This window comes from Palaemon carinicauda, chromosome 43, assembly GCF_036898095.1.
Source record: "Palaemon carinicauda isolate YSFRI2023 chromosome 43, ASM3689809v2, whole genome shotgun sequence".
Taxonomy (NCBI): Eukaryota; Metazoa; Arthropoda; class Malacostraca; order Decapoda; family Palaemonidae; genus Palaemon; species Palaemon carinicauda.
In genome coordinates this window covers 14423696-14447971 of record NC_090767.1, presented here as the reverse complement: position 1 = coordinate 14447971, position 24276 = coordinate 14423696, and the positions used below count along the sequence as shown (strand labels likewise).

Sequence of the window (24276 nt, the reverse complement as noted above, 5' to 3'; positions counted from 1 at the left end):
TTGCTGTCGTTATGGCCACGATTAATAACAATAAAGCCCAAGTGATCTTTCAGGATCTGGGGAAAGCATATAAACTGGCTAGTGCTCCTGCCATCTTGTTCTCCCTTGTCAGGAAGAGAGTCAGGAGCAACCTCCTCTCTAGGGTCAGGAAAAATTTACAAAATAGGGAAGCAAGGGTAACCTTTCAAGTGGTTATCACCCCCTTTATCCCCCTGGAAAATGGAACCCCTAAAGGAGGCATCCTAAGCCCCTTCCTTTTTTAACATCCTCATTGAGAACCTGCTGTTTTTGGGTCTCCCAGGCGTCATTGAATTTTCATTTACGCAGATGATATCTGCATCATATGCCCCCATTTCTTGCGACAGAGACCACTAAAAATGCAAAGGGCCCTCGATGTTATAACCCAAGAGTGCAGGGAATTAGGACTGAAAATGAACGCCCAGAAAACAAATGCCGTTGCAATAAAACACACCTTCCATTCCTCTAATCTCATCCTTGGAAACAACCCAATAGATTAGGATAGGGACTTCACATCCCTTGATGTCATCACAAATAACAATCTGTACCCAGTTAACCAGGTGAAACCACTTAGACACAAGTTTTCTTCAAGGTTTGCAGCCAGAAGACAAATTACCACCCTGGGAATTGCCCTACCAGTTCCTTCCTAGAAACCTATAATTATATCTATTTTCATTAACCCTGGATAGGTACGGTGGGTCGTTTGCGACCCCGAGCGTCAAAAAAAAACAGGTTTTTCTCACGTGACTCACCCCTGTGACTGAATTTGTGGGTGATCGACCTGCAGGAGGTGTCTCCCCTACACGCTCTAGTAGTGTCCAGATGTGCATTGCTGTAGCTGTACTCCTTCCCCGATTTCTGAGACGTGTCGGGGTCGTTCGCGTCCGAGTTTACCCTTCTGAGGTAGTTTGCATAATTATCAAAGTTATTACGTATTATGAAATTGTCGTAGAATGGTGCAACTTGTATAGGTTATCAGTTGTGGAAAGTCTTGGTGGATTGTTTGGCTACCATGTGCATGTTTTTTTTTTTAGTTAAAATGTCGTTCATCACCACGAGGACCATTTTACCGCGAGTGCCCCTTTTTCATTTTTTTTCATTTTTTTGCCAAGTCATTTTTCCGTAAGATATTGCCAAATAGTGTCGTAAAACTTTTGCTTGTTTAGTGTTGGAAAGTGTGTCTAGATGATCTGGCTACCCATGCATGACTTTGTTTTTGTCAGATACGACGTAGTTATTGGTATATTGGGTATTTAACTGCGGTTACCAATTTCTGTTTTTTTTCAATATTTGTAAAAATTACTACGTAGTAAGGAATTGCCGTATATTATTCATTTTTTTTTCATGTTTATGTGTTAGAAAGTGTGCCTTGATGGTTGGGCTAACACGTGCATGTCTTTTTTTTTATCTGAGATGTCGTATATTAGAATGTCGGGCATTTTACCGCGAGTGTCCCTTTTTAATTTTTTTTAATTTTTTTGCCAAGTCATTTTTCCGTAAGATATTGCGAAATAGTGTCGTAAAACTTTTGCTTTTTTAATGTTGGAAAGTGTGTCTAGATGATCTGGCTACCCATGCGTGATTTTGTTTTTGTCAGATACGACGTAGTTATTGGTATATTGGGTATTTAACTGCGGTTGCCAATTTCTGTTTTTTTTCAATATTTGTAAAAATTACTACGTAGTAAGGAATTGCCGTATATTATTGATTTTTTTTCATGTTTATGTGTTAGAAAGTGTGCCTTGATGGTTGGGCTAACACGTGCATGTCTTTTTTTTTTTATCTGAGATGCTGTATATTAGAATGTTGGGCATTTTTCCGCGAGTGCCCCTTTTTATTTGTTTTGCATTTTTTTGCTTAGTCATGTTACCGTAAGGAATTGGCAAGTAGTGTCGCAAAACTTATATTTTTATAGTGTTGGAAAGTGTTTCTAGATGATCTGGCTACCCATGCCTATTTCTTTTTTAGCCAGATATGGCGTATATATAAGTATGTGTTTGATTTTCCTGTGATTGCCATTTTTTCGTTTTTTCCCATTTCTTTCAAAATTACTACGTACTAGGAACTATCACAGAGTAATATTTCATTTATATGTTTATTTGTCGGAAAATATGCCTTGATGGTTTGCCTAGCACGTGGCTGAAATTTTTTTTTTCTGAAATGCCGTATATTAGAATGGCCATTTTTCCACGAGTGCCCCTTTTTATTTGTTTTGCATTTTTTTGCTTAGTCATGTTACCGTAAGGAATTGGCAAGTAGTGTCGCAAAACTTATATTTTTATAGTGTTGGAAAGTGTTTCTAGATGATCTGGCTACCCATGCCTATCTTTTTTTAGCCAGATATGGCGTATATATAGGTATGTGTTCGATTTTCCGGTGATTGCCATTTTTTCGTTTTTTCCCAATTCTTTCAAAATTACTACGTACTAAGGAACTATCACAGAGTAATGATTCCTCTAGATGTTTATTTGTCGGAAAATTTTGTTTACTTTTTTTTTGATTGAATATCATCAAATTTTTTTAGCTAAAATATTGTTTTACATTTTTTTTTTTGATTTTATTTCCCTTCAAAAAACATTTTTTGGGTCAGAATTTTAATTTTATATTCGTAAAATAATCGACAATTATCCAGCAACCCACCATACAATTTTTATGCATATCCAATAATAATTAGATTAGTAAATAACACCTTGAAATTGACATACCCTTACTACATTTCAAGTGGCAGATTAGGGAGTCTGAGTCAGTGTGGTTGGCGGCCATTTTGTGGACATATCCGAAGCGTAAGCTGCCCTATCTATATATATTCTTGTTCCCTATAGAATTTGTGATATTTTGGTATATTTTTACCTGCATAAATATCATATTATATATTAAATATATGTATTTTTTTACGAAATTTCCAAGTACTCAAAAAATTACCTTTAGATATGGCCCCTGATATAAGTGTAATTTACAAAATAATGAAGATTTTTTTACATATTTCTATTTTAGGATAACATATGTTTATTCCCTAAAAAAATTAGCCACTTCCTATTTCATTTGGGTACTCAAAAAAATTCATGAAATTTGGACAATTTTTTTTGGCCAAAAAAAGTTACCCTTTTTTTCTCATTTCAGATCTTCACCTCCATGGGTCTGACTTCATCCAAAATACATCAAGATGTGTCCTAAACATTCAAGAATCAACTCCTAAAAGGATTTGTGTATATATGTATAATCTTTTTTTTTATGAATTTTTATGTCAGGTCTTTTTTTTTTCTACTTAATTTTCTAAAATATTTATAATAAATAGTTTTTCTGCAGATGAGTAGTATTTATCTTTACAGTTGTTTTAAGCATTCATTGAAGTTTTTTTTGGCAAAAGAAAAAAGGAGGTTACTGCGAAAACTGATTTTTCAAGAATTTTTTTTGGCGTCGGGGTCGTTCGCGTCCGAGTATACCCTTAAAGGGGTGTCCGAGGACCGTACCTATCCAGGGTTAACTGTCCTAATTTTGGCCATGGAAATAAAGTACCTATATTTATATCTAGTTTCATTAACTTTCCTAATTTTGGCCATGGAAATATGATCAGTAATATCATCATCACCTTGGCACAAATCACGCAAATTATCTGCATATTTTCCAATGAAATTTGTTTTTAAATTGAGCATATTTAATATTCATTATAAGGGTTATTATCCAGATTGAGTTCTCTGAATGAAGTCAAACCTTCGACTCTATCCAGATCCATTTCTCTGAATGAAGTCAAACCTTCGACTCTATCCAGATCCATTTCTCTGAATGAAGTCAAACCTTTGACTCTATCCAGATCCATTTTTCTAAATGAGGTCAAACCTTCGACTCTATCTAGATCCATATCTCTGAATTAAGTGAAACCTTCGACTCTATCTAGATCCATATCTCTGAATTAAGTGAAACCTTCGACTCTATCCATATCTATATCTCTGAATGAATCCAATTCTCTGAATGAAGTCAAAGTCAAACCTTCGACTCTATCCAGATTTATTTCTCTGAATGAAGTCAATTCTCTGAATGAAGTCAAACCTCTGACTCTATCCAGATTTATTTCTCTAAATGAAGTCAATTCTCTGAATGAAGTCAAACCTTTGACTCTATCCAGATCCATTTCTCTGATATAAGGTATAAGGAAGTCAAACTTTTGACTCTGAGTCCACAGAAGTCCTGCACAGGATTGCACAGGATTACTACAATTAGATTGGCCAAAATATCACGGTATATTTTCCCTAAAAGAAACTACTTAGGAAATCAACCATTACCTTCATATTAACAGATCTGATTGAATCATTAGATAAGGCTTCGTATTTTTAGATTAAAAACTAGTCCTTTTTTCCCCACTCACTGACAGGAACAAATATACAGAAAAGAAGTTTTGACTGACTGGTCGAAAATCAGATCACACCGACTTCTGGTAAGAATGACGTCATAAATAATGGGGTGATTAAGTTGTTAAGCTTGTAAAGTGTGGACTGTTGTTGTTGTTATTATTATTATTATTATTATTATTATTATTATCATTATTATTTGCTAAGCCACAACCCTAGTTGGCAAAGCGGTACGGTCTAAGACCAAGGGTTCCAACAGGGAAAATTGCCCAGTGAGGAAAGGAGATATAGAAATAAACTACAGGAGGAATGTAAGAACAATAACAACATTGAAATAAACCTTTCATACATAACCTATGAAAACTTTAACAAAACAAAAGTAAGAGAAATAAGATAGAATAGTGTGCCTGAGTGTACCCTCAAGAAAGAGAACTCTAACCTTAGGCAGTAGAAGAAGATCATGGTACAGAGACTATGGCGCTACCAAAGACTAGAGAACAATGGTTTGATTTTGGAGTGTCCTCCTAGAAGAGCTTCTTACCATAGCTAAAAGTCTCTTCTACAATTACCGAAGCCAGGTTATTCGGTGTATGTGTAGGCAAAGAGAAAATAAACCGCAACCAGAGAGAAGGACTCAAAGTAGTACTGTCTGGCAATTTAAAGGACCCCATAGCTCTCTAGTGGTAGTATATCAATGGGTGGCTGGTGCCCTGACCAACCTACTACCTTTCACTTCATACATAGGGAGAACATATACTTACATTATAATCTCACATCTCCCTCCCAAGAATTTTAGTAAAGTATGAGCATATACATGGAATGCCCAATACGTGAATGAAAATTTCACATATGAATGCAGTTATTTTGCATAAATCAAACAACAATCGATGAAGTAACAAAGACAAAAATACATATTGTATAATAAATGGTTGTCAATATGCTACTTAGAAGAAAATAGAAATACTCGGCATTTTCTATGCATAGCTAAAATAAATTTTAGCCGCAAAAAAATTGCATATAATGTAATTGGCAAGGTAACAAGGAACAATAAACAGGTACAATTACAATGAAGGGGAGAATTACATATAACATTACACGTTATCATTGTCCATGATGTAGTCGGAGAACCAGGCCGGGCGGGTAGTCTGCCTCTTAAGGCATACGGGCAGTGGCACCTCCAATGGAGTGGAGGTGGTGGTTTACGGTGTGTGAGGGAGGTCGAGGCCGTTAGTGGGTGCAAGATACTTGATGTTTCTTAGCAAAACACATCACTACCATCCAACCTAATTCTGAACTGCCGGTGGGGAAGGGAGTCCACCACCATCCCTGTATGGTCTCATTCATTTGTTGCCTAGTTTTGCAATCTTACACGGACCCCTACTCGCGAGGATCTGTGTCCTGGTAGTGTGAATAGCACCCTTTTTCTCTTTATTGGTGACCATTTAAATTTTGCGCTTACTCAGTGTCTGGTTCCAAGGCCTGTCAACAATGTAATGTTGCTTTGCCATGGGCACGCCATCTTGTAACTGCCTCCCAGTTGCCAGCTGTGCAGGAGACTTGTTATCATGAATGGGTGTGTTTAAGTATTGCAGTATCTTGTGAGAGGCCTTATTGCAGCCTAGGCTGCCCTCCTCACCAGTGTTCACCCTTATTATCCTTTTGGCAGTTTTTACCACTGATTCTGCTTTCCCATTCGACTGTGCGTAATGTGCCGGTGAGAGGCTCCCCATCTTTTGAAGAAAGCCTACATTTCTTTGTTCACTAGGTTTGCGCCTCCCTTCGTGGACCTGCCTCTAAGCCCCCCCCCCCCCCAACCCGCCCAACCCCCCACCAGTAGCATGGACATTACTCTCTGCAAATTGGCACCATTGAGGAAATGCAATTTTTCCAGCCATTCTGTGAGGTTATTTGTGTATGCCAGGTACATTCGTCTGTCTAGCTGGAATGAATCGGTGACTGTACATTGAAAGGGATAGCCTGGGGGTGGAGGGATTGCTATCGATTCCTCTGGTAATGAAGGTCCATGCATGTTGCAAACAATGCACGAATTCCTGTGGTGCTGGAGGTCACCCTCCATGCCAAGCCAGTAAACGGACTGTCGGGCCCTCCTGAGCATGGATTCAATTCCTTGGTGACCTGCATGAGGGTTTGCTGCAATCTGTTGACAAAGGTCCTCTAGAATTACCAGTCGAACATACCTGTCTTCGTATGTGTAAAGCAATAGGTACTCCGAAGTTGATAGGTGATCTCTCACACCGTAAAAGGGCTTAAGGCAGGCTACCTCCAGCGACTTCTGCTGGTGCCAATCGCCTGCAGATACCTACGCCATCAGTAATTGGTTTACGGGGTCCTTGGCTGCCACTGAACTGTCTGTTTCTTTATCCATTGTGACCTCCTCCTTAAGTAGAGTTTTGATAGCTAGTACAGTGACGGCCGCTGCCATATAGTCGTCTAACTCAACATCACATTTGTCAGGGGAGGTTCACATGGTAGGGACAAACGATAGAAATTCAGCCAAAAAATTTCTCTTATCCGGTAGATACCTAACAGTAAATTTATACTGGAGGGTCTCCTCCTTCAGCCTGAACAATCTTGGGTTAACGATGTTGGCCAGGGCTCAATCTCCCAGGAGCTTGAATAGGGGCTGGTGATCGGTAATAAAAGTGAGGTTGGGGCATCCCAGGAGTAGCAATCTAGTCTTCCTTAGGCACCACACGGAAGCCAGTGCCTCCCCTTCTACTGCTGTGTACCTGGCCTCAGCGGGGGATAAGTGTCTACTTCCATAGAGGTCGATTCTCCAACCGTTTTTACAGCAGAATTGCATATTGGTGGTTATGCAGCTACAGTACTCCTGGAGGATGACGCAATCCTATGCCTTTTTTGCTCCAATCTGTGAGGGCAACTGTGGGGCGTGACTTGTCTTAGTATGCAAGACCATCACCAGCTAGCCTGCAGATGGTGTCCTGAGTACTCTTGAATTTCTCCTGCAGATACATGTCCCAGAATACATGTTTGCCAGTCTTTTTCTTCTTCAGTAAATCTCGGAACAGTTCCACGAGAAACGGTGCCAATTGATTGACGAAACCAAACCACGATCTCATATCTGTGATGGTGGGCGTGGGCGTCATAGAAAACTTCCGAATGGCGCCATGGCTATCATGAGTTGCTTTAGAGCCTTCTCAGCCAAGATGAAAGCCAATAAACTCTGCTTCCCTTCTGCAAAATTTGAATTTTATTGGCTTGAGCGCGATTCCTTTTGCCGCACATGTTGTCAAAAAATCGGTGTGCCATAAGGCCTCTTCAACAACCTTGTCATACAGGAGGGTATCATCTATGCACTTGTACTAATGTGGTATGTCGTTAAAGGCGTCGTCAAATTGTCTTGCATAGGCATCTGATGCTGAACAGTCTCCAGTAGGGGTCCAACAGTACTGAAAGCGCCCCCAGGATGTGATGAGCGTCGTTAGGTGGCAGCTATCTTTTTCAAGTTCCACCAGGTGGAGTCCTCAGTATGGATAGGCCACCATCTTATAATCATGCTGGGGGATGCCAGATACCATATCAAATGGTGCTGGGCGTGGTGGGTTTCCTTCCTACAAGAGGCATTTAGGTGTTGATGGGCCACTGTCTTTCATGGGTGGCCAGACTTCTTTACAACCATGACCATTCATGCGCATCACTCTGTTGCCTCTACTGTAGGGACTTCCTGGATGATGCCATTCCGTATACCCACTTTGATATGCGCTTCACCTTGACTTCCCAACGCTTAGAAACTGTTGCAGGATTATGATATTAATATGGCACGGTGTTTGGCATTAGATGGATGTGGTGGGGCGCTACCATCATCATTAGTAATGGCTCCCAAGTCGTGTTGAAGGTCGTCGATGAGAAGTGCTGGATTAACCACTGCTCCAAGCGAGGGACATTGTCTTCTATGGATTTGTTACATAGTGGCCGACTCCTGTAAGTCTTGAAGGTCTTGATGATGATCCAGATATTACGTATGTTGATTCTCTCAGCAAGAGGGAGGAGAAGAGCCTCAGTTCTGAAAAGAGAGTTCCTGGTTCACATGGGAGCACCAAGGATGGTCCGCAGAGCATTATTCTGGATAACTTCCAATGTCTCCTGTGTGGGTGATAGAGAGGTTAGTACAGTGGCAGCTTGCTCCACAAGTGAGCGGACTACCTGGACATAAAATAGTCTGAGAGTATGATGAGAGACACCCTGACTTAGGGAGGGGATACTTCTGAGGGCTGAGATATGATGTTTGGTTTTGAGCTTCAACATTGCAATTTCGGTAGCAGCTGAAAGCTTACAGTTAATATTTACTCCTAAGTGGACGAAGTTATTTACCCACTTGATAGGCGTACTTAGTAGACAGAGTGGGGGAGGTTGTAGAAAGTGTTTTATGGCCATGGCCTTAGTTTTATTAGGACCGATTTTAAGTCCTAGATCCTTTACTTTAACAGAGATAATTTCTATGGCAGATTACATTTTACGATGTATGTTGAAGACTGAGTGGTAGACAATTATACACACACATTATCTGCATAAATGAAAAGTTGTACACCGTCAGGGTACTCTTCATGGAGAAGGTTTTCCATAATGACATTGAATAAAAAAGGACTCGGGCGTGCCATTCTCAAGAGGAGGGTAAGGGGGAGCTGGCCCTTTGGAAGGTAATTCTGGCAACCCTGTTTCAAGTGAACTGTTTAGCCCAGGAAAAGAAGTGACCTCTGGAACTTGGGCAGTGTCTTGCTTGTTCTACTGAGGTGGGCAAATTCTCTGAGTGTGTGTTAAATCAATAATGTTGAGGTATACTAGAGAGGGAGGTGTACCTAGGTGTTTCAGCATGGAATATGTGATGTTGTCTGAACCTGGAGCAATGTTTTTACATTTGGCAAGTGCTGGATTAAAATCTTCCATGGTGTAGGGGGTGTTCGTATGTGCCGGGACATCACAGATAGCTTCAATGACATTTTGCCTGGGAGGCCAAAGGATTGCTAGCCTTATTCTGGTCTCTCCACTAAGATTATAGGATTTGGTTCTCTCAGCAAAGGTTTCTGCTATCCTATCTGCTTCTGTGTGAGGGGCAGGGTGAGAAGGCATGCTTTTGGGTTTGTATTTTCCCGAAACTTTGGCAAACCAGGCCCATATGGCCCTGATGGATGTGTGATTTGAAATGTCTTGGGACCACAGAAGCTCTTTTTCCCACTTGACCTCTTTGGCAACCTCCAGTGAGTGGGCAATGACTTCACAGGAGCTGATGTAGAGCATTGGTCCTGTGGCGTTTGAAGAATTTACAAACTCTGTTTACTCACCTGTTCATTTCCTTGAACCTTGGGTAATAGTGCCAGGCATCTTTGTAGTTTGTATTGGTGTGCTGTCTTTTCTTTGGCATGGAGGCATCAGCATCATTGCTGAGCTGCTCAGTGAAACCGAAAAGGATTGGATTAGGGTCCTCTGGGAGGTTCTCCATTTGCCAAGGAGCCCAAGAGGTTATTCTCTCATAAACATCCCATTGGAAAAGTCTGGGTTCCATTTAGGGGGAGGAGGAGGGATGTGAGGGAGCTTAGGTGTGGCATGGTGTTGAGGGTTGCAAAGTGGTCGCTGGTTAATGATGGAGGAGTGGAAGGCTTATTTCTACCTTGGGAGGCTGCATTCCCATAGGAAAGGTTTTCAGAGACACGAAATGCACATCTTAACAACAACTTTTCATAATATACTAATTAATTAATAGTGAGTGCATCCTTAACAGTTCCTATATTGAAGGATATTCAATAAAACCTATGGAAAAATAAGGTTAAAATTGGTGAGTATTCTAGAGGTAGACTTGGATATATATGTCCAGTCACACCTTTGCAGTAATAATGCCGAATTCATACCTAAAATGTTGCTTCTACACACACACCCAGATTGATTGGAGAGTGTCTGACCGAGGGCTCTCATGACTTAAGCCCACCAGCCCCCAAGGGGTGTAGACTTGACCTTGCGGTCAGAGTCTTGCAAGATCACAGCTCCATGGGAATCTGCATTAATAGGGGCTACTCAGCCCAGAGCAATCTTTTTTTATTAAGTGTGTAAAAACTGTAGTACAAGAGAATCAACCCACCCAAGGTGCAGCAACTACCATCCCCAAGCCCTCAGAGAGGACGAGCAGCCACTCAGCACCAAGAGCTTACCTGCGGGGAGGGAGGTGCCGTCGCTCACTCCATGTGCATGACCGCTAGGAGGACCAGGAAATCAGGGCCACACTGGAACCGAAATGAAAAGTTTTAATGGTAGAAAAAGTAGTGATAGGAGCAAGTCCCAGTGAGTAGAATAGACTGGGAGAGGAGGGAAGGAATTTCAGTAGAAGAGAAAAGGAGTAGTTCTAAGCATGGCTGCTTATCCTAGCTCTAGGGGGGAGATACTAGGGGTGGAGGGAGGGATTGAAAAATGTTAGAGGGAGTCTGAACAAAGGAACAAACTTTAGCTCTAAGCTTGAAGATCAAGGGGTTCAGCTGTTCAAGGGGCAAGGCTTCTGCTTGGGAGATAAGGGTGGAGGTTGAAGGGGAATGGGGAAACCGTGACTATGATCAGGATCAGAGACAGGGGTGGGAGCTGTGGCAGGAGCAGGAGCAGTGACTGGAATAGGATTGGTAGGTGGCCGACATGGTAGTCTAGAGCAGTGGTCGGGGAACAGGGGTAAATTACCCCAAATGGGGTAAAATTTTAAATTTTGGGGGGTAATGAACGTGCTACGGATGTGGATGTGCTAAGTAAGGGAAACTGATATGAAAGTTGGAGAAAAGAATGCATCGAGGATCTCACGATCTTTAAAACTATGGAAACGGAGAAATATCTGTATTGAAACTGCTTCATCAGTATTGAAACTGTTTTTAACCCTCAGTGAGATCGCTTTTGCGTTGTTGTCTTGGTGGTGGCATTTGCTCCTTGACTTATAAGTCTTTATTTAGCCCCTCGTCATCTACATGGTGGATTTTTGACCTAGGGTGTTACGGGAGGAACAACCACGATCATAGGTAAGGGAGGCATGGGTAAAGGGAAGAAGAAAAGGAGTGAAAGGTGTGATTGTGGTGGTGGCAACTTGGATTGTGTTGGAGTGACGTCATGGTGTGGCTGGCTGGACGATTATGCTTGATTTTAACTAGCAGTTCACGTTGGTGGAGGAAGTCTGTTTACTGACAGTGATTATAGTTAACGTTTAGTGTGGTGAATAAGTTAATGTTGCATCGTATGTGTAATTTCTGATTTGTTTTCATTTTCAGATGGCATCAGCAAGGAAAAGGACATTATCAGGCAGAGTTCCTTAATTATGGCATCACAGAAATAAAGAACAAAGGACAAATGAAGCCTTAATGTGTAGTTTGTATGACAGTACTGACTGCCGAGTCTTTCAAAAAGAATCAACTGAAGAAACACTTGGACAAGGTTCATTCACATCTGTCTTCCAAACCACGTGAATGCTTTGAGAATCTGGGAAAAAACAGTCAAAAGACAGAGACTGGAAAGTAACAAGAGTGCAATGTTTGACCAACGTTCAGCTGCAATATCTAGTTTTGAAGTGGCAAGGTTGGTTACTCGAAACAAGAAACCACATACCATTGGTGAAGACTTAATCAAGCCTGCGGCTGTAAAAATGGCAGAAATAATGTGTGGGCAGAAAGTAGCTAAACAACTGAATACAGTACCTTTGTCTGCTAGAGTTATTAAAGAAAGAATTTCCCTCTTAGCACAAAATGAGAGGGAACAAGTGATTTCTTCAGTAGAATAAAGTAAAGAGTTTTCCATTCAAGTTGATGAGACTACAGATGTAAGTAGCAATTCACAATTGATGGTATACATTCGATATAGGGGCTCTGATGAAATCGAAGAAGAAATGTTGTTGTGTTCTCCTCTTGAGTTGAGAACTTGTGGTATTGATGTGTTCATTAAGGTTGATGCATGCTTCAAAAAACCAAGTGTTGATCTGAAATGGGAAGATTGTATTGCCGTATCAGTTGATGGAGCTCCTGCCATGCTTGGTCACATCAATGGTTTTGTGGCTTGGGCCAAACAACAGAATCTAGATATTCCAGTCATCCATTGTATGATACATCACCAAGCATTAGTTGTGAAGAATTTGGAACCAGAAGTGGAAGCTGTGTTAAATGATGTGGTTAAGATTGTCAATGTTGTAAAAGGGCATGCACTAAACACGAGGATGTTTCGTGATTTATGTGAGGATGAAGAGGCTGAATATTCAACCCTTCTTTTCCATACGGAAGTGAGGTGGCTTTCACGTGGAAATGTCCTGAATAGAGTGTGGGCTCTTAAAACAGAACTCGAAATGTTTCTGACTGATAAAAAACACACACTTGCAGAAAAGTTCAGAAAAAAAACCTGGCTAGCTCTTCTTGCATACTTAGCTGACATTTTTGGACATGTAAACGAACTGAACAAGGAATTGCAAGGAAAGAAAGTCAATCTCCTGTTAGCAATGGAAAAAATTTCAGCATTTGTATCAAAGCTTCAGTATTGGAACCAGAAATTAAATGCCAAGAAGACTACTGCCTTTCCAAAACTGGGAAAGTTTTTGGAAGACTGTCAAGACTGCAGTCTTAGTGACATAAAGAAGTCAGTCACAAGGCCCCTGACCAAACTTAGAGATAGGTTCTGTGACTATTTTCCAGAACTTGATTCACATACTGTCAGCTGTGTTGTAAATCCCTTCAAAAGTGAACTGGCTGATTTGCTTGAACAGCCTGAAGGATTGGCAGAAGAGCTTATTGAACTTCGTTCCAGTAATGAAACAAAAATGGAATTTGAGAGCAAGGATGATCTCTAAAGTTTTTGGATGTCAAAAACTGCAAAGGCTTATAAACTGCACATATGGAAGCAACTAAAATGCTACTACCTTTCGCAACAACCTACCTTCGTGAACAAGGTTTTTCTACCCTTGTAAATCTAAAAACAATATACAGGAACCGGTTGAATCCTGAAGACAGCATCCTAGTAGCAGTAACTTCAAAAATCCCTGATTTCGAGTTTGTTATATCCAAGATGAAACAGTATAATTTGTCCAAAGCCTGAGGTGCCTGATATGAAAATATTAAAGATTTCAATCTGTCGTTAAAATATTAAAGTTTTCAATATTTTCTTAATTATTTTTCGTTGTGTGCCATTCTTATTCCAGAAAGAATAACATTATTTTTCTTTGTGTGCCATTCTTATGCCAGAAAGGATAAACTATTTTCCCCATAATAGTGGATTGAATAAAATTTGAATTTGAATTTGAAGTACATGATGGTCAGTAGTTTTGCTTGTGTGCTATATAATGCTAAAAGAGTGTTTTATTTCTGTTTATAAATGTGATTCCTACTTTTTTTCTTGTATGCTATTTCCATGCCAAAAAGACAGACTTTTATTTTCTATGATAGATGAAATTAACAATTAAACATTTTTCCAATATAAATTTTTTTTTATTTATTATCCATGAATTCTATAAGTAAATTGGTTTGTCCACCAGAGTACTTCCAAGTGTGGGGGTAAATTCATTTTATTACAAATTCTATTGGGGTAACACCCAAAAAAGTTACCCGACCCCTGGTCTAGAGCGAGGAGCCCTTTGTGGCTTTGGTGGCTATGGCTCTGCCGTTGCTACCGTGGAAGGAGGGATGATTTGCAATGATTTTAATCTCCTGAGCCGAACTGGACATTTCCAGTGCCAGGCGTGGTGTTCCAGCAAAGTTTGGGCACTTTGGATGGGTCTCCAACCGATTCTTGTGTGCGTCAATACAATCTTGCGTGGGGTGCCGACTCTACAAACCGTTTTACTCTTCAGGCAGTCTTGTGGTGGCTGAAAGATTGGCAGTTGAAACACCATAATGGCTCAAATCCGGGTCGACTATGAGGAACTTTCCCCAGAGTCCATGATCTAGTGTTTCTGGTTTCTTGCCGATAAAGGTGAAGATGACTCTTCTTGTAGGCTGCTTGTGGCTGACCAAACGACACAATAAATGGTGTCCATTGCACCAATCAGTGATGAAAGACAGTGGCATGCCGGTGGGGAAATTACAGGCAACTGCCTTCCATAACTTCTTAGCTGGATCAAGGTAGGTCAATGAGGCCTCCGATGGCACTGTTGTGGTCTTCTGGGGTGATGATTAGGTCTCCCTTAAGGTTGGTCCTGGCTTGGATCCTGATACTTAGATTTGCTGTAGGATGATGCCCCTTCCACGGCGGGTAGTTTGTATTTAGGTAGCTGCTTTGGATCAATTATGGTGGGTCATGGCTCTGGATCTGGTTCAACAGTAAGAGTTAGAGCGGAAAGTTCCTTATCAAGGAGTAGAACCGTCGCTTGATCTTCCTGCCAAAGTCTTTCACTCAAGGTCTCAGCCATTTGTTTCACGATGCGATACACGTCATTCAGTGATGGTTGGGGAGTGACAGCAGAAGGGTTGGTGTCCTTGGCTGATGTATTAGCGCTTTGCCCAGGAGTACTGGTCAATGGTGCGGGAGCAAGGGAAGGGGTAGAACCAGCAGATGGGTCTTCACCTTTCTTCTTCTTGGTTGCTGGGGCTCCTACCTGCACAGGGAATTTGGCCTGTAGAGGAGTTCTGGTTACAGCAGGGGATGCAGCAGTGGTTTTCGGAATGTTGCGCTTTGAAGAGGTTGCTCAGGCAGTTATCGTTGAAAGGTCAAAGGATTCGTGCTTTTCAAAGTGGCTGCGTCCTTTTACTGATGCAAACTCGCAGTCTCTGAAGTTGCATTGGACATGGTGATTGGAGAGAAATTCATCCTTGAAAGTTTTGCTCTCGATTCCTAACAAAAAAAAAGTGAATATGTTGACTCTGCCATTCATAATCCCTGCAGAATTGACATATGTAGTTCTCTGAATACTTCTTGCAGTGTCTGTTCTCATTGTATAAGTGATTCCATACCCAGACATCTAAATAGAAGACAGACACGGCAGGCACAGACGGGAAACTGGTGTCCCCTGTGCCGGGTAAGCTGGGTGGGGTAAATTGGTGTCCTCTGTGCCGGGTAAGCAGGTACTAGCACTGGCAGAGAGATCCTCTTACTTTGGGAACTGAGCTGAGATTGCCTTGCCTTATGCAAAGCACGGGCTCATGCGTAGGCAGCCCGTAAAACTCTTCTATGTTTGTTGTTATATTGTCCAGCCTTGTGCTACTATGAGTGGAGAGGGTGATTATGCATATATGGTCAGTCTCATTTAGTTATCCTTCAGCTACGGTATTATTACTGTCTCTTGCCTCTGCCATTCATGAATAACCTTTGAACCTTAAGGTCAGGGATAAAGGGGAATAGGCCCGTGCTCTTGCTTGGTCTCTAGGCTTCAGCCTTATGGGTGAGAGAGAGAGAGAGAGAGAGAGAGAGAGAGAGAGAGAGAGAGAGAGAGAGAGAGAGAGAGAGTCTGCCATTAGACCGACTTGTGTGTGATACTTCTAATTCTCGGTTCTTTATCATCCACATTTTTTTGATGCCAAGAGTTTCCCTGATTGAACATCATTCTTTTAACTATAAAAAAGGAGTATCATATATGTTTATTTGATTTAAAATAGAAATATATAAAAATCTACCTAAAATATGCATTTAAAATGGAATTTATTAAGAAATACAAAACATATTACATTTTTGTTTTTTTCTTTAGTATTTATTTATATCAAGTTAATTTGGTATTCCCAAGGCCTTCCTAGATTTTTATTGATACTCTCCGACCAAGGGAATGGATACACAACAACAACAACAACATCCTTTTTTGAGGAAAACTGATTAAGTTTTGCTCCTTAGTATATACTGTATGTATATTATCTTATTAAACAACACTTTTGTATTGTTTGGACCATAAAGAGGTATAATTTTTACCGTTTGTACCAAAATGGCATTAATTTAATCAGAACTCATCTACTAGCCTATATTTCTCCCTCAGAAATGTTTTGTCAATAAATAATGTTAATGAAAAGAGATTATAAAGTATTTAATAATGACAGGAGCTTTTTTTTCGGATGAACGCTCCGTAATTTTGCAACTTTCCACATATCTTAAAATCATATTGTGATAAATTACACAAAGCATACGAAAAACACATAAACTCTCTTTGGATACCAGAATCATCTAAAATTAAGGAATTAATAAGACTCGCTATGGACCAGAACTTGCAAGGAGGTGAAAGGAACAGCCTACTGTCAAATACTGAGGTGCAGACGGATGGGTATTGCTGTTGTAACTTAGCGGTGTTATTATGAATTCGTTTTGAGATTTTTATGCAGAATATGGAACACTTGAGTATCCTCAAAAAAAAAAAAGAAAGAAAGAAAGTGTTATTAATAGAAGCTAAACCTTTACAGAAAAAAAATAGCAAAACCTTTTCTATGACGACATAAATCAAAGGCCTTTTAAACATCTTTTTTCCTCATGGAAGAAATGGAGGATAACGTTAAACTGAAAAGAGACACCCTTAACTTTATCAGTACAATAACCTTTACAAGAAAATAAGTGGTGTTCCTGGTGTAATTTGATTGCTCCTGATGTTGACATTTATCCGAGACTGCATTTTTCAAGTATTAAGATGTTAGAAACACACACAAAAAAAAAATAGATATGAAAAACCATATTTCCAAAGTAAAACAAAGAAAAGAGATACGACCTAAATGAAGGATCCCACCTAACCTAACTTAACTGACCTTCTTACTAACTAGGAATGGAGGGGCATGTACCAGTTTCAATTCCCATGATATTACTGTAGTACCCTATAAGGTAGGTTTAATCCCTGTGTTCTCTTCTGGATTGAGTTCTCTTGTTAAAAAAAAAAAGTGTTTCAGATACATTTACTTTGTTTTAATCGTCCTTTAGTTTGAAAAGTTAGACTGTGACAGTTATTGAAATCAAAACTATCCAAGAAACCTATAAGGACACTAGTAACCTTTTCTCTACGGTTCTCTGGGGGGAAGTTTCATCTGTAGTGCTTTGTAAAGTTGAAGGAAGAGTTTGTTCCAGAGAAACTCTCAAGGGTCAATAGTAGAAATCCTCCAAAGGAGATCGATTTCAGTACTTGTACATTACCAGGCTACATGTTGGCATACTTTGTGGTGAATCATTTCATACTTGTAGGCCTGAAGGGTAAATCTCGGGAACAAGCGAGGAATCTCCTTGGTCCCCTACATCTGCCCTATTCAAATGGTTGCAACTCGAAATGCTCGGAGGAGATGGAGAACGTGTAAAAATCTTGAACTCTGGAGCTATCAATGGCCCTTCTACTGAGACATTATCCTCAGTCTGTAAAGCAACAGATGCTACAGGATCGTAATCACTCATGGCATTCTTGGCGTGACTAAGAAGGGCAGGAGAAAACCATATTCTCATGCTCAAGAACAAAGAACTGGCTGCCTTCCTTTATTATCGAAGTTCTGGAAAACTCATGTAATGAATGATAAAAAATGATAAGTACAGGGCTAGAAAATGTAGGCATCATCTTTTCTCTTATCGAGGAGAAAGCTGTTGATGGGGAACGATCTTGTTTAGCCTTCTTCCTTTTACGAATGGTATACTTGATTCCTACTAAGAAGACGACCCTTCTTGCAAAAATTACAAGGGGATTTTACATCGCACTGGATTATAACCCCTTCTAGGAATAAGGTGAGTAACGCATTTACACTAAAAGCAGACATAAGTGTCAGAGAGAAGAATAGACAGTGTCCTGTATTGTCCATTATATAGCTAGAGCTAAGAGCATAACTATTCTATATTGGATTTAGGGGCAGAACCACTTGGACAAGATTGCCCAACAATGGTACCCTAGAAAGAGTCTAGTAACTCGGATCTTACGTTCTTAATGACACATTGTTGTTGTTGGGGTATTAAAGCCAACACTTGTTGTTGGCACGGGCCTTTCCCTTGGTTGGCCCGTAGGTGATCTGTAAAAATTTTAAGGTAGTTGCATAAATGGAAATTTGAAAGGTTTTTAGTAGTAGTAAAAGATGTGGATAGGGTAAGGATGATGGTGGTAGTGGTAGAGGGCCATCATTTCTCGGATAGTGGTAGTTTGAAAAGTGGGGGTGTAAGGCTTTTGAAGATTAGAGAAAAATTGTGCAGGTGGGGTTGTCCAACCCTTTACTCCCTAGGGTCCCTGCGGAGAGATTCTTAGTGGTAGGTTAGTTGAGAAGTGAAAGGGGGTGATGTGAATAGAGCCTTACAATGAGGGGATGAGATGGTGCATGGAATGAAGAGGTCTTACCTTGGTGGAGGTAGTGTTGAAAGCAACTGTGCATGTGTGTCTATGCTTTCGACAATTGCTTTTGCCAGTGTGGCAGCCTCTTTTACGGCATGCGGTGTGTTGGTGTCTACAAGTAGATCACCTCGTAGCTGTGCTGTTTCTCTGCATTCTAGTAGATAGTGCAGGAGGGCTTGTTGTGGTATGATATCACAGTGTTCACACCTTCTCTGGATGTCATCTACGAGTTCCCAGTTTGCTTTGTAACCCAGCCGGAGTCTGTGTATACATACTGCCAGTTTTCTTGGGGTGTATCTGTCTATGGGAGGGGGTTCTAGTTCCGATGCCCATTTGTACCATGTTGCAGAGAGAGAGCCATTCTCTATCCTCATATGTAGTTCCTTGATTAGGTTGTCCTGTGAATGTGTTTGGTGCTTTTGGCTAGCTCATCAGCCTTTTCATTCCCTGGTATCCCGATGTGACTGGGGATCCAGTTTATAGTTACTAGTCTGTTTCTTTCATTATGTTGATGTAAGAGGATTTTAATGTCCGCTATCAGGGATTTGTTTTCTTTGTTTTTGTCCTGCTGTAGGGCCTGCACTGAGGATCGTGAAACAGTATGGATGACTACTGGTCCTTCCTCATTTTCAATAGAGTATTTTAATGCTTGCTGTATTGCAACAAGCTCTGTCTGCAGGGTGGAGACATTATTGGATGTTCTCCAGCAAGCTGTGAACTTGCAGGAGTGAACTGCCGCTCCTGCTGTTTGGGTTCCAGGATCTACTGTACCATCAGTATAGTAGATCTGTGCCCCTATTGTCTCTACAGAGGTTATAGCTGCTTCTGCTGCGTTTCTAAGTTCTTCTATTGTGCAGTTTTCTTTTGCCCTTGGGAGTTTGGTGTAGTTGAATTTAGCAACTTGTTTTTTCCATGGTGGAATGTGTATTGTACTTTGTGCTGTGTCAGGTTTTAGTTGTAGGATTCTTTCTGTAAGGCCAAGTCTTTTGATGTTATTGCTATGGTCTTTGCCATAAGAACTTGGGGTTTGCACTTCAGGATGTTTGGATAGTTCCTCTCTTACTCTTCTTTTGGTGATTGAGTCTCTGTCTGACAGGAACATCTTTGCAACTATGCTTGCATTTCTTAGTGCAATTCTGTCTTCAAGGGTTGGTAGTCCGGTTTCCAACCTTAGGTTGCACAGTCTTGTCCACATTGGGGCTCCAAACATGAGCCTCATTGTTTTGAATCACTTCAATTGTGCTTTTTTATAGATCTGTTAGTCCCAGGAGTGTTGGGGCGGCGTAGTCTACATATGATCTGGAACAGGCTAGATAATATTTCTTTTGGACGTGTTCATTAGCTCCATCATTGAGCCTGCACATATATCTCATAGCTGTATTTCTGGCATTTGTTCTTTCCTTGAGATATTTTATCTCTTGCTTGAAAGTGAGCTGTTTGTCTATTATTACCCCGAGGTATGTGTATCTGTCCACCCATTCTAGGGGTTCCATTCCTATTGTGAGTGGTTTTACGGGGTTTGGGGCTTTGATTGTCATTGCTTTTGTTTTGGCAATGTTGATTTTTAGTCCAAGCTCATTGGATTTGTGGCTGATGGAATTGAGTGCTCTTTGCATTTTTATTGTCCTGACTGGCCCTCGAGCTATTACACATACATCATCTGCATAGATAAATATATTTACTCCTTCTGGTAGCTGAAGTGAGGCTATATTTTCCATGAGGATGTTGAAAAGGAGGGGGCTTAGAATTCCTCCTTGTGGCGTACCATTTTCCAATTCATGATATGTGGATATCACTCCTTGAAATTTGACTCTGGCTTGCCTTCCTAGCATGTAGTTTTTAGTCCATGCTAGTAGGTGTCCTTTGACTCCTTTTTTAGCTACTGATTGCAGCACTGCAACTGGGCTTGCAAGCTCGAAGGCTTTTTCAAAGTCTATGAAGACTATTGTTGCCTTGTTTTGATTTATGCAGCTTAATACATCTGTGATGCATTCAGAGGTACCAATTCCCTCCTGATATGCATATAGCTGCTTGTTTAGGGGGCCAATTTTGTATTTTAACCTGTTTAAGACAATTTTTTCTCCTGTTTTTTCTATACAGGATACCAAGGCTATTGGCCTAGGATTTGTTGGATCCTTTGGCTTAGGGATTGGCTGTGTATCTTGTTGTCTCCAGGTTTGAGGCCTTGTGTGCTCTAGGTGTGTTTTGTTTAGTAATCTTAGGAACGCAGTTTCTCCTGCTTGACCCATGTGTTTAATCATTGTGTAGGTGATTTTGTCAGCTCCTGGTGCAGTGTCTTTCCCTGTCTTTTGTACTGCTCTTAGCTCCTCAACTGTGTATGGGGTGTGGGAAGAACTAGTTACCGTTGACTGGTGAATTTTTAACAAACCTCAAATCTCTATGTCACCAATTTTCAAATTATATGAGTTTTATAAAATACATAAACATTTTCTTATTGCTATTATTTTTATCATCAACATGAGAATAGATCTTTTTGAGACACCAGCTCTTTTTCCTAAAAAAAACCCCTAAATTATGAATATTGGAAAGTGATGGTTTCCTTTCAATTATAATTCAAGGAAACATATTTAACAAGTTCAGTAAAAAAAGCTATATAGATTCCTGGCTTTCTTGTGCATTATCATTAATATAACACACATGACCGAAGTAATAATCTATTTGATTTACAAAACCATGATAATAAATACAAAACGTAACTAGATACTTTTCAAAGGTTATGCCATTCAAGCAAATGTATCTGCGAATTCGCTTGATTGCACTCCCTTGCACTTGGCTTGCTTTCCGCCATTTCCCTCTCCACGCAGCACAACATCACATCTCACTCCGACTCATCACCAGAGTTGCCATTTCAGTGCTTTTCCCACTAGCTATGGCATATTCCAGAGAATTTATAACGTTTTTACTATCTGGCATGGTTTTGCTATTTTCTATTCGCACAAAATATAGTGTTTTTCCGGCTGATAGCATATATGATAAACTGGCTGCCTTTCAGAGTCTTTCTTCCCAACATGTCTTTTTGAATCAATTTCAGTTTTATCATTGTTATATCTCCAAAAAATATTTAAAACTTTTCTGGCGTGTTTTGGAAGTTTGTATATCATGTATTCAACATTAGAAATGGAAACCCTGGCCATCACTCGGCCTCAGTCTTGCATCTTTATTTGTTAAGGCGGCTTACCATTATTTATTGAGAAATCTATACATGAGGGAGAAATTTAGGTCAGTAAATAAGTTTTGATTCTCAGTACTGTACTTGGTAGATATTTGAGGACAATGATAATATTTACACAAATTACTGGCAACATATCAGTTACTAGACAACTTTGCTGAGCTAAAAAGTTACCTCTGATTGAGTGGAAGCCTGCCGCATTAAAAAAGGCAGTATAATTTCCTCATAAAACTCCTAATGAAGCTTCTGTCATAACCTCCAGCTCAAAATAGTCTCCCAGGTTCTAGATCCAATCCTCTGGGGAGGGGCCCTGATCTTGTAGCCTCAAAATCTGACTTTTAAGTTACAGCATAACCTAACCTCAAGGGTTACCTTATGATCACCCCCAAGGATGAAGCTAGCACCAGCACTTCTCTGATGGACTTCTCCCTCCTGACGCTCCTTGACCCTGCCAAGAAGACTAGGATATTAGTAGTGTGTGGCTACCTGGTCACCAGGCCATAGTTTTCTCATCAATCACAAGAACATTGCCAAGGAAAAGCACTGCAAGCCCAGGCTTGCAGCGCAAACCAAGAAAGTGATAGTTTCTTTCACTATCCTAATTCTATTTACTCTGGACCTCGGCATATGGGGAATCTTCTCTATTCAGGACTACCTTCCTGAGTCACTTCGTTGCATCAACTGCTAATGCTATGAGCACCACAAAGCCCACTGAATGAGACCTACCCTTTGTGGCCCTTGCATCAAAAGGCATATAGCTAATGTGCTTATTAATGCACATAAGGAAGGGGAGGAAACCATTCCAAAATGTCCCAGCTGCTCCCTCCCCCATCATAACTGGAACAGGAGGTGTCCAGAGCGTTCAAAGAGGATGTCGGAGAAGAAGACCACCCCAATGTCCAAGCAGCCTCGACCATACTTTGCTGCCAACCCTCTACTGCTCCTGATCCTTCCATCCTCACTCTCCTAGTCCACCCACCTTCCCAAAACCCTTCTCCTCCCTCCCATTCCATCCTTTACCTTTCCTAGCAAACAGAAACCTTGTTCCTGGAAAACCTCACTCCCACAGTCATTCACCTAAACTCAGATTTTTAATCAAGTCACATTAATGCTCTCTCATAGGGGTGCCCTCTTACCTTGAAAAAAGTGTTCTACTTTGTGATTGATTGTGTGCCTTCTGTCTTCCGATTAATCCTATCCTTTGCTCAAAACCCCAAAAGAGTTCCTCACCTCCAATATAACCAGACTTGATTTTGCAATACTTTACGCTTAACACACGTTTATATATTACTAACTCTCAAAAGAGCTTCATCGACGGAAATGAATTATAGAGTTTTGGCTGGATAACTATATGCATATTTTGTTATTGGAAAGGGTTATTTTCATAAACAAATTAATTTGAACAAATGATTTTATCACTTGTAAATAAATCTACATTTTATTGCATCCTCATGAAGGTGTTTAGTATTTTTAAAATTTAATAAAGTATGACCTTTAAAATGTATGAAGTATTTTATTTTAATTAAAACTTAGATGTTATGGATACTTTTCCTTTACATGACATCAATTCACTATGTGAAATGAACAGAGAAATAAGATTGTTAAGGATTGAGATAGGACAAGTGAAAAATGAGAATCTGAATGTGCTGTAAAAGATAATCAACATATCTACTCTTATAATCCCCATAACCGATACCTTACACAGCTGGGAAATCTAATTTTCAGTAATATATCTTGTGGACATCACTGGTAAAATCTCACTGGGGTTATTAATTGTAATTATACGGTTAATTTAGACAAAACCGTCTATTGCCACACCCTACACTGGTACGGTCCTACTTTGAGCAATAATTGATATTATCACCAGGTAAGGTAACTTAGTAAAAACAGCCTATTGTTGTACCCTACTCTGGTAAGGTCCTATTTTGAGCGATAATTACAATTATCAACGGGTAGGTTTATTTAGTGAAAACAGCTTATTGCCGTATCCTACTCTGGTAAGGTCCCTTTTTGAGATATAATTGCAATGATACGGATATATCAAATTAGACAAAACGGCAATGAATCATGTAGAGTTCTAACTTCCTAATGGTTTTTATATATAATAGGATTTTGACAAACACAGGCTCTTTCTTCTTAGAAAATCGTAGTAATCACTCTCTATTTCACTAGTTTGCATTTAGGGAGACGTACATTGGTCAGTAGTGCCCTAAGAGATGGGAATTAGTCTTAGCTGATAAGAGCTCAGCTCCTCCATAGTGATACCACAATCATTATTCATAACTAAAATATTTCTGTATAATGCCTCAATTTTATATAAAGTCTTAGGTACTGAGAGTATTTAACAACATATTCCACATTAGTTGCCAAATCCACATTATGGTGGCACTTGCAAGAAAGTCTTTCTTAGTTTCCTCTTGAAAGTCTTAATACTTTCTTCAGTCTTTCTAAGGATGTCTAGTGGGGGCTCGTCGTGTAGCTCTAGAACC

General features: G+C 40.2%; 1 protein-coding gene across 1 annotated transcript; it reads left to right on the top strand.

Moving 5' to 3' along the window:
• Positions 1-12201: 12201 nt before the first annotated feature.
• On the top strand, positions 12202-13194 carry LOC137633729 (protein FAM200C-like). The gene has a single exon (XM_068365976.1). It carries the CDS (start codon positions 12202-12204, stop codon positions 13192-13194), a length of 993 nt encoding a protein of 330 aa, XP_068222077.1.
• Positions 13195-24276: the final 11082 nt, after the last annotated feature.

Coding starts and splice junctions, on each gene's coding strand:
- LOC137633729 (XM_068365976.1), top strand. CDS start 12,202: ATGGTATACATTCGATATAGGGGCTCTGATGAAATCGAAGAAGAAATG.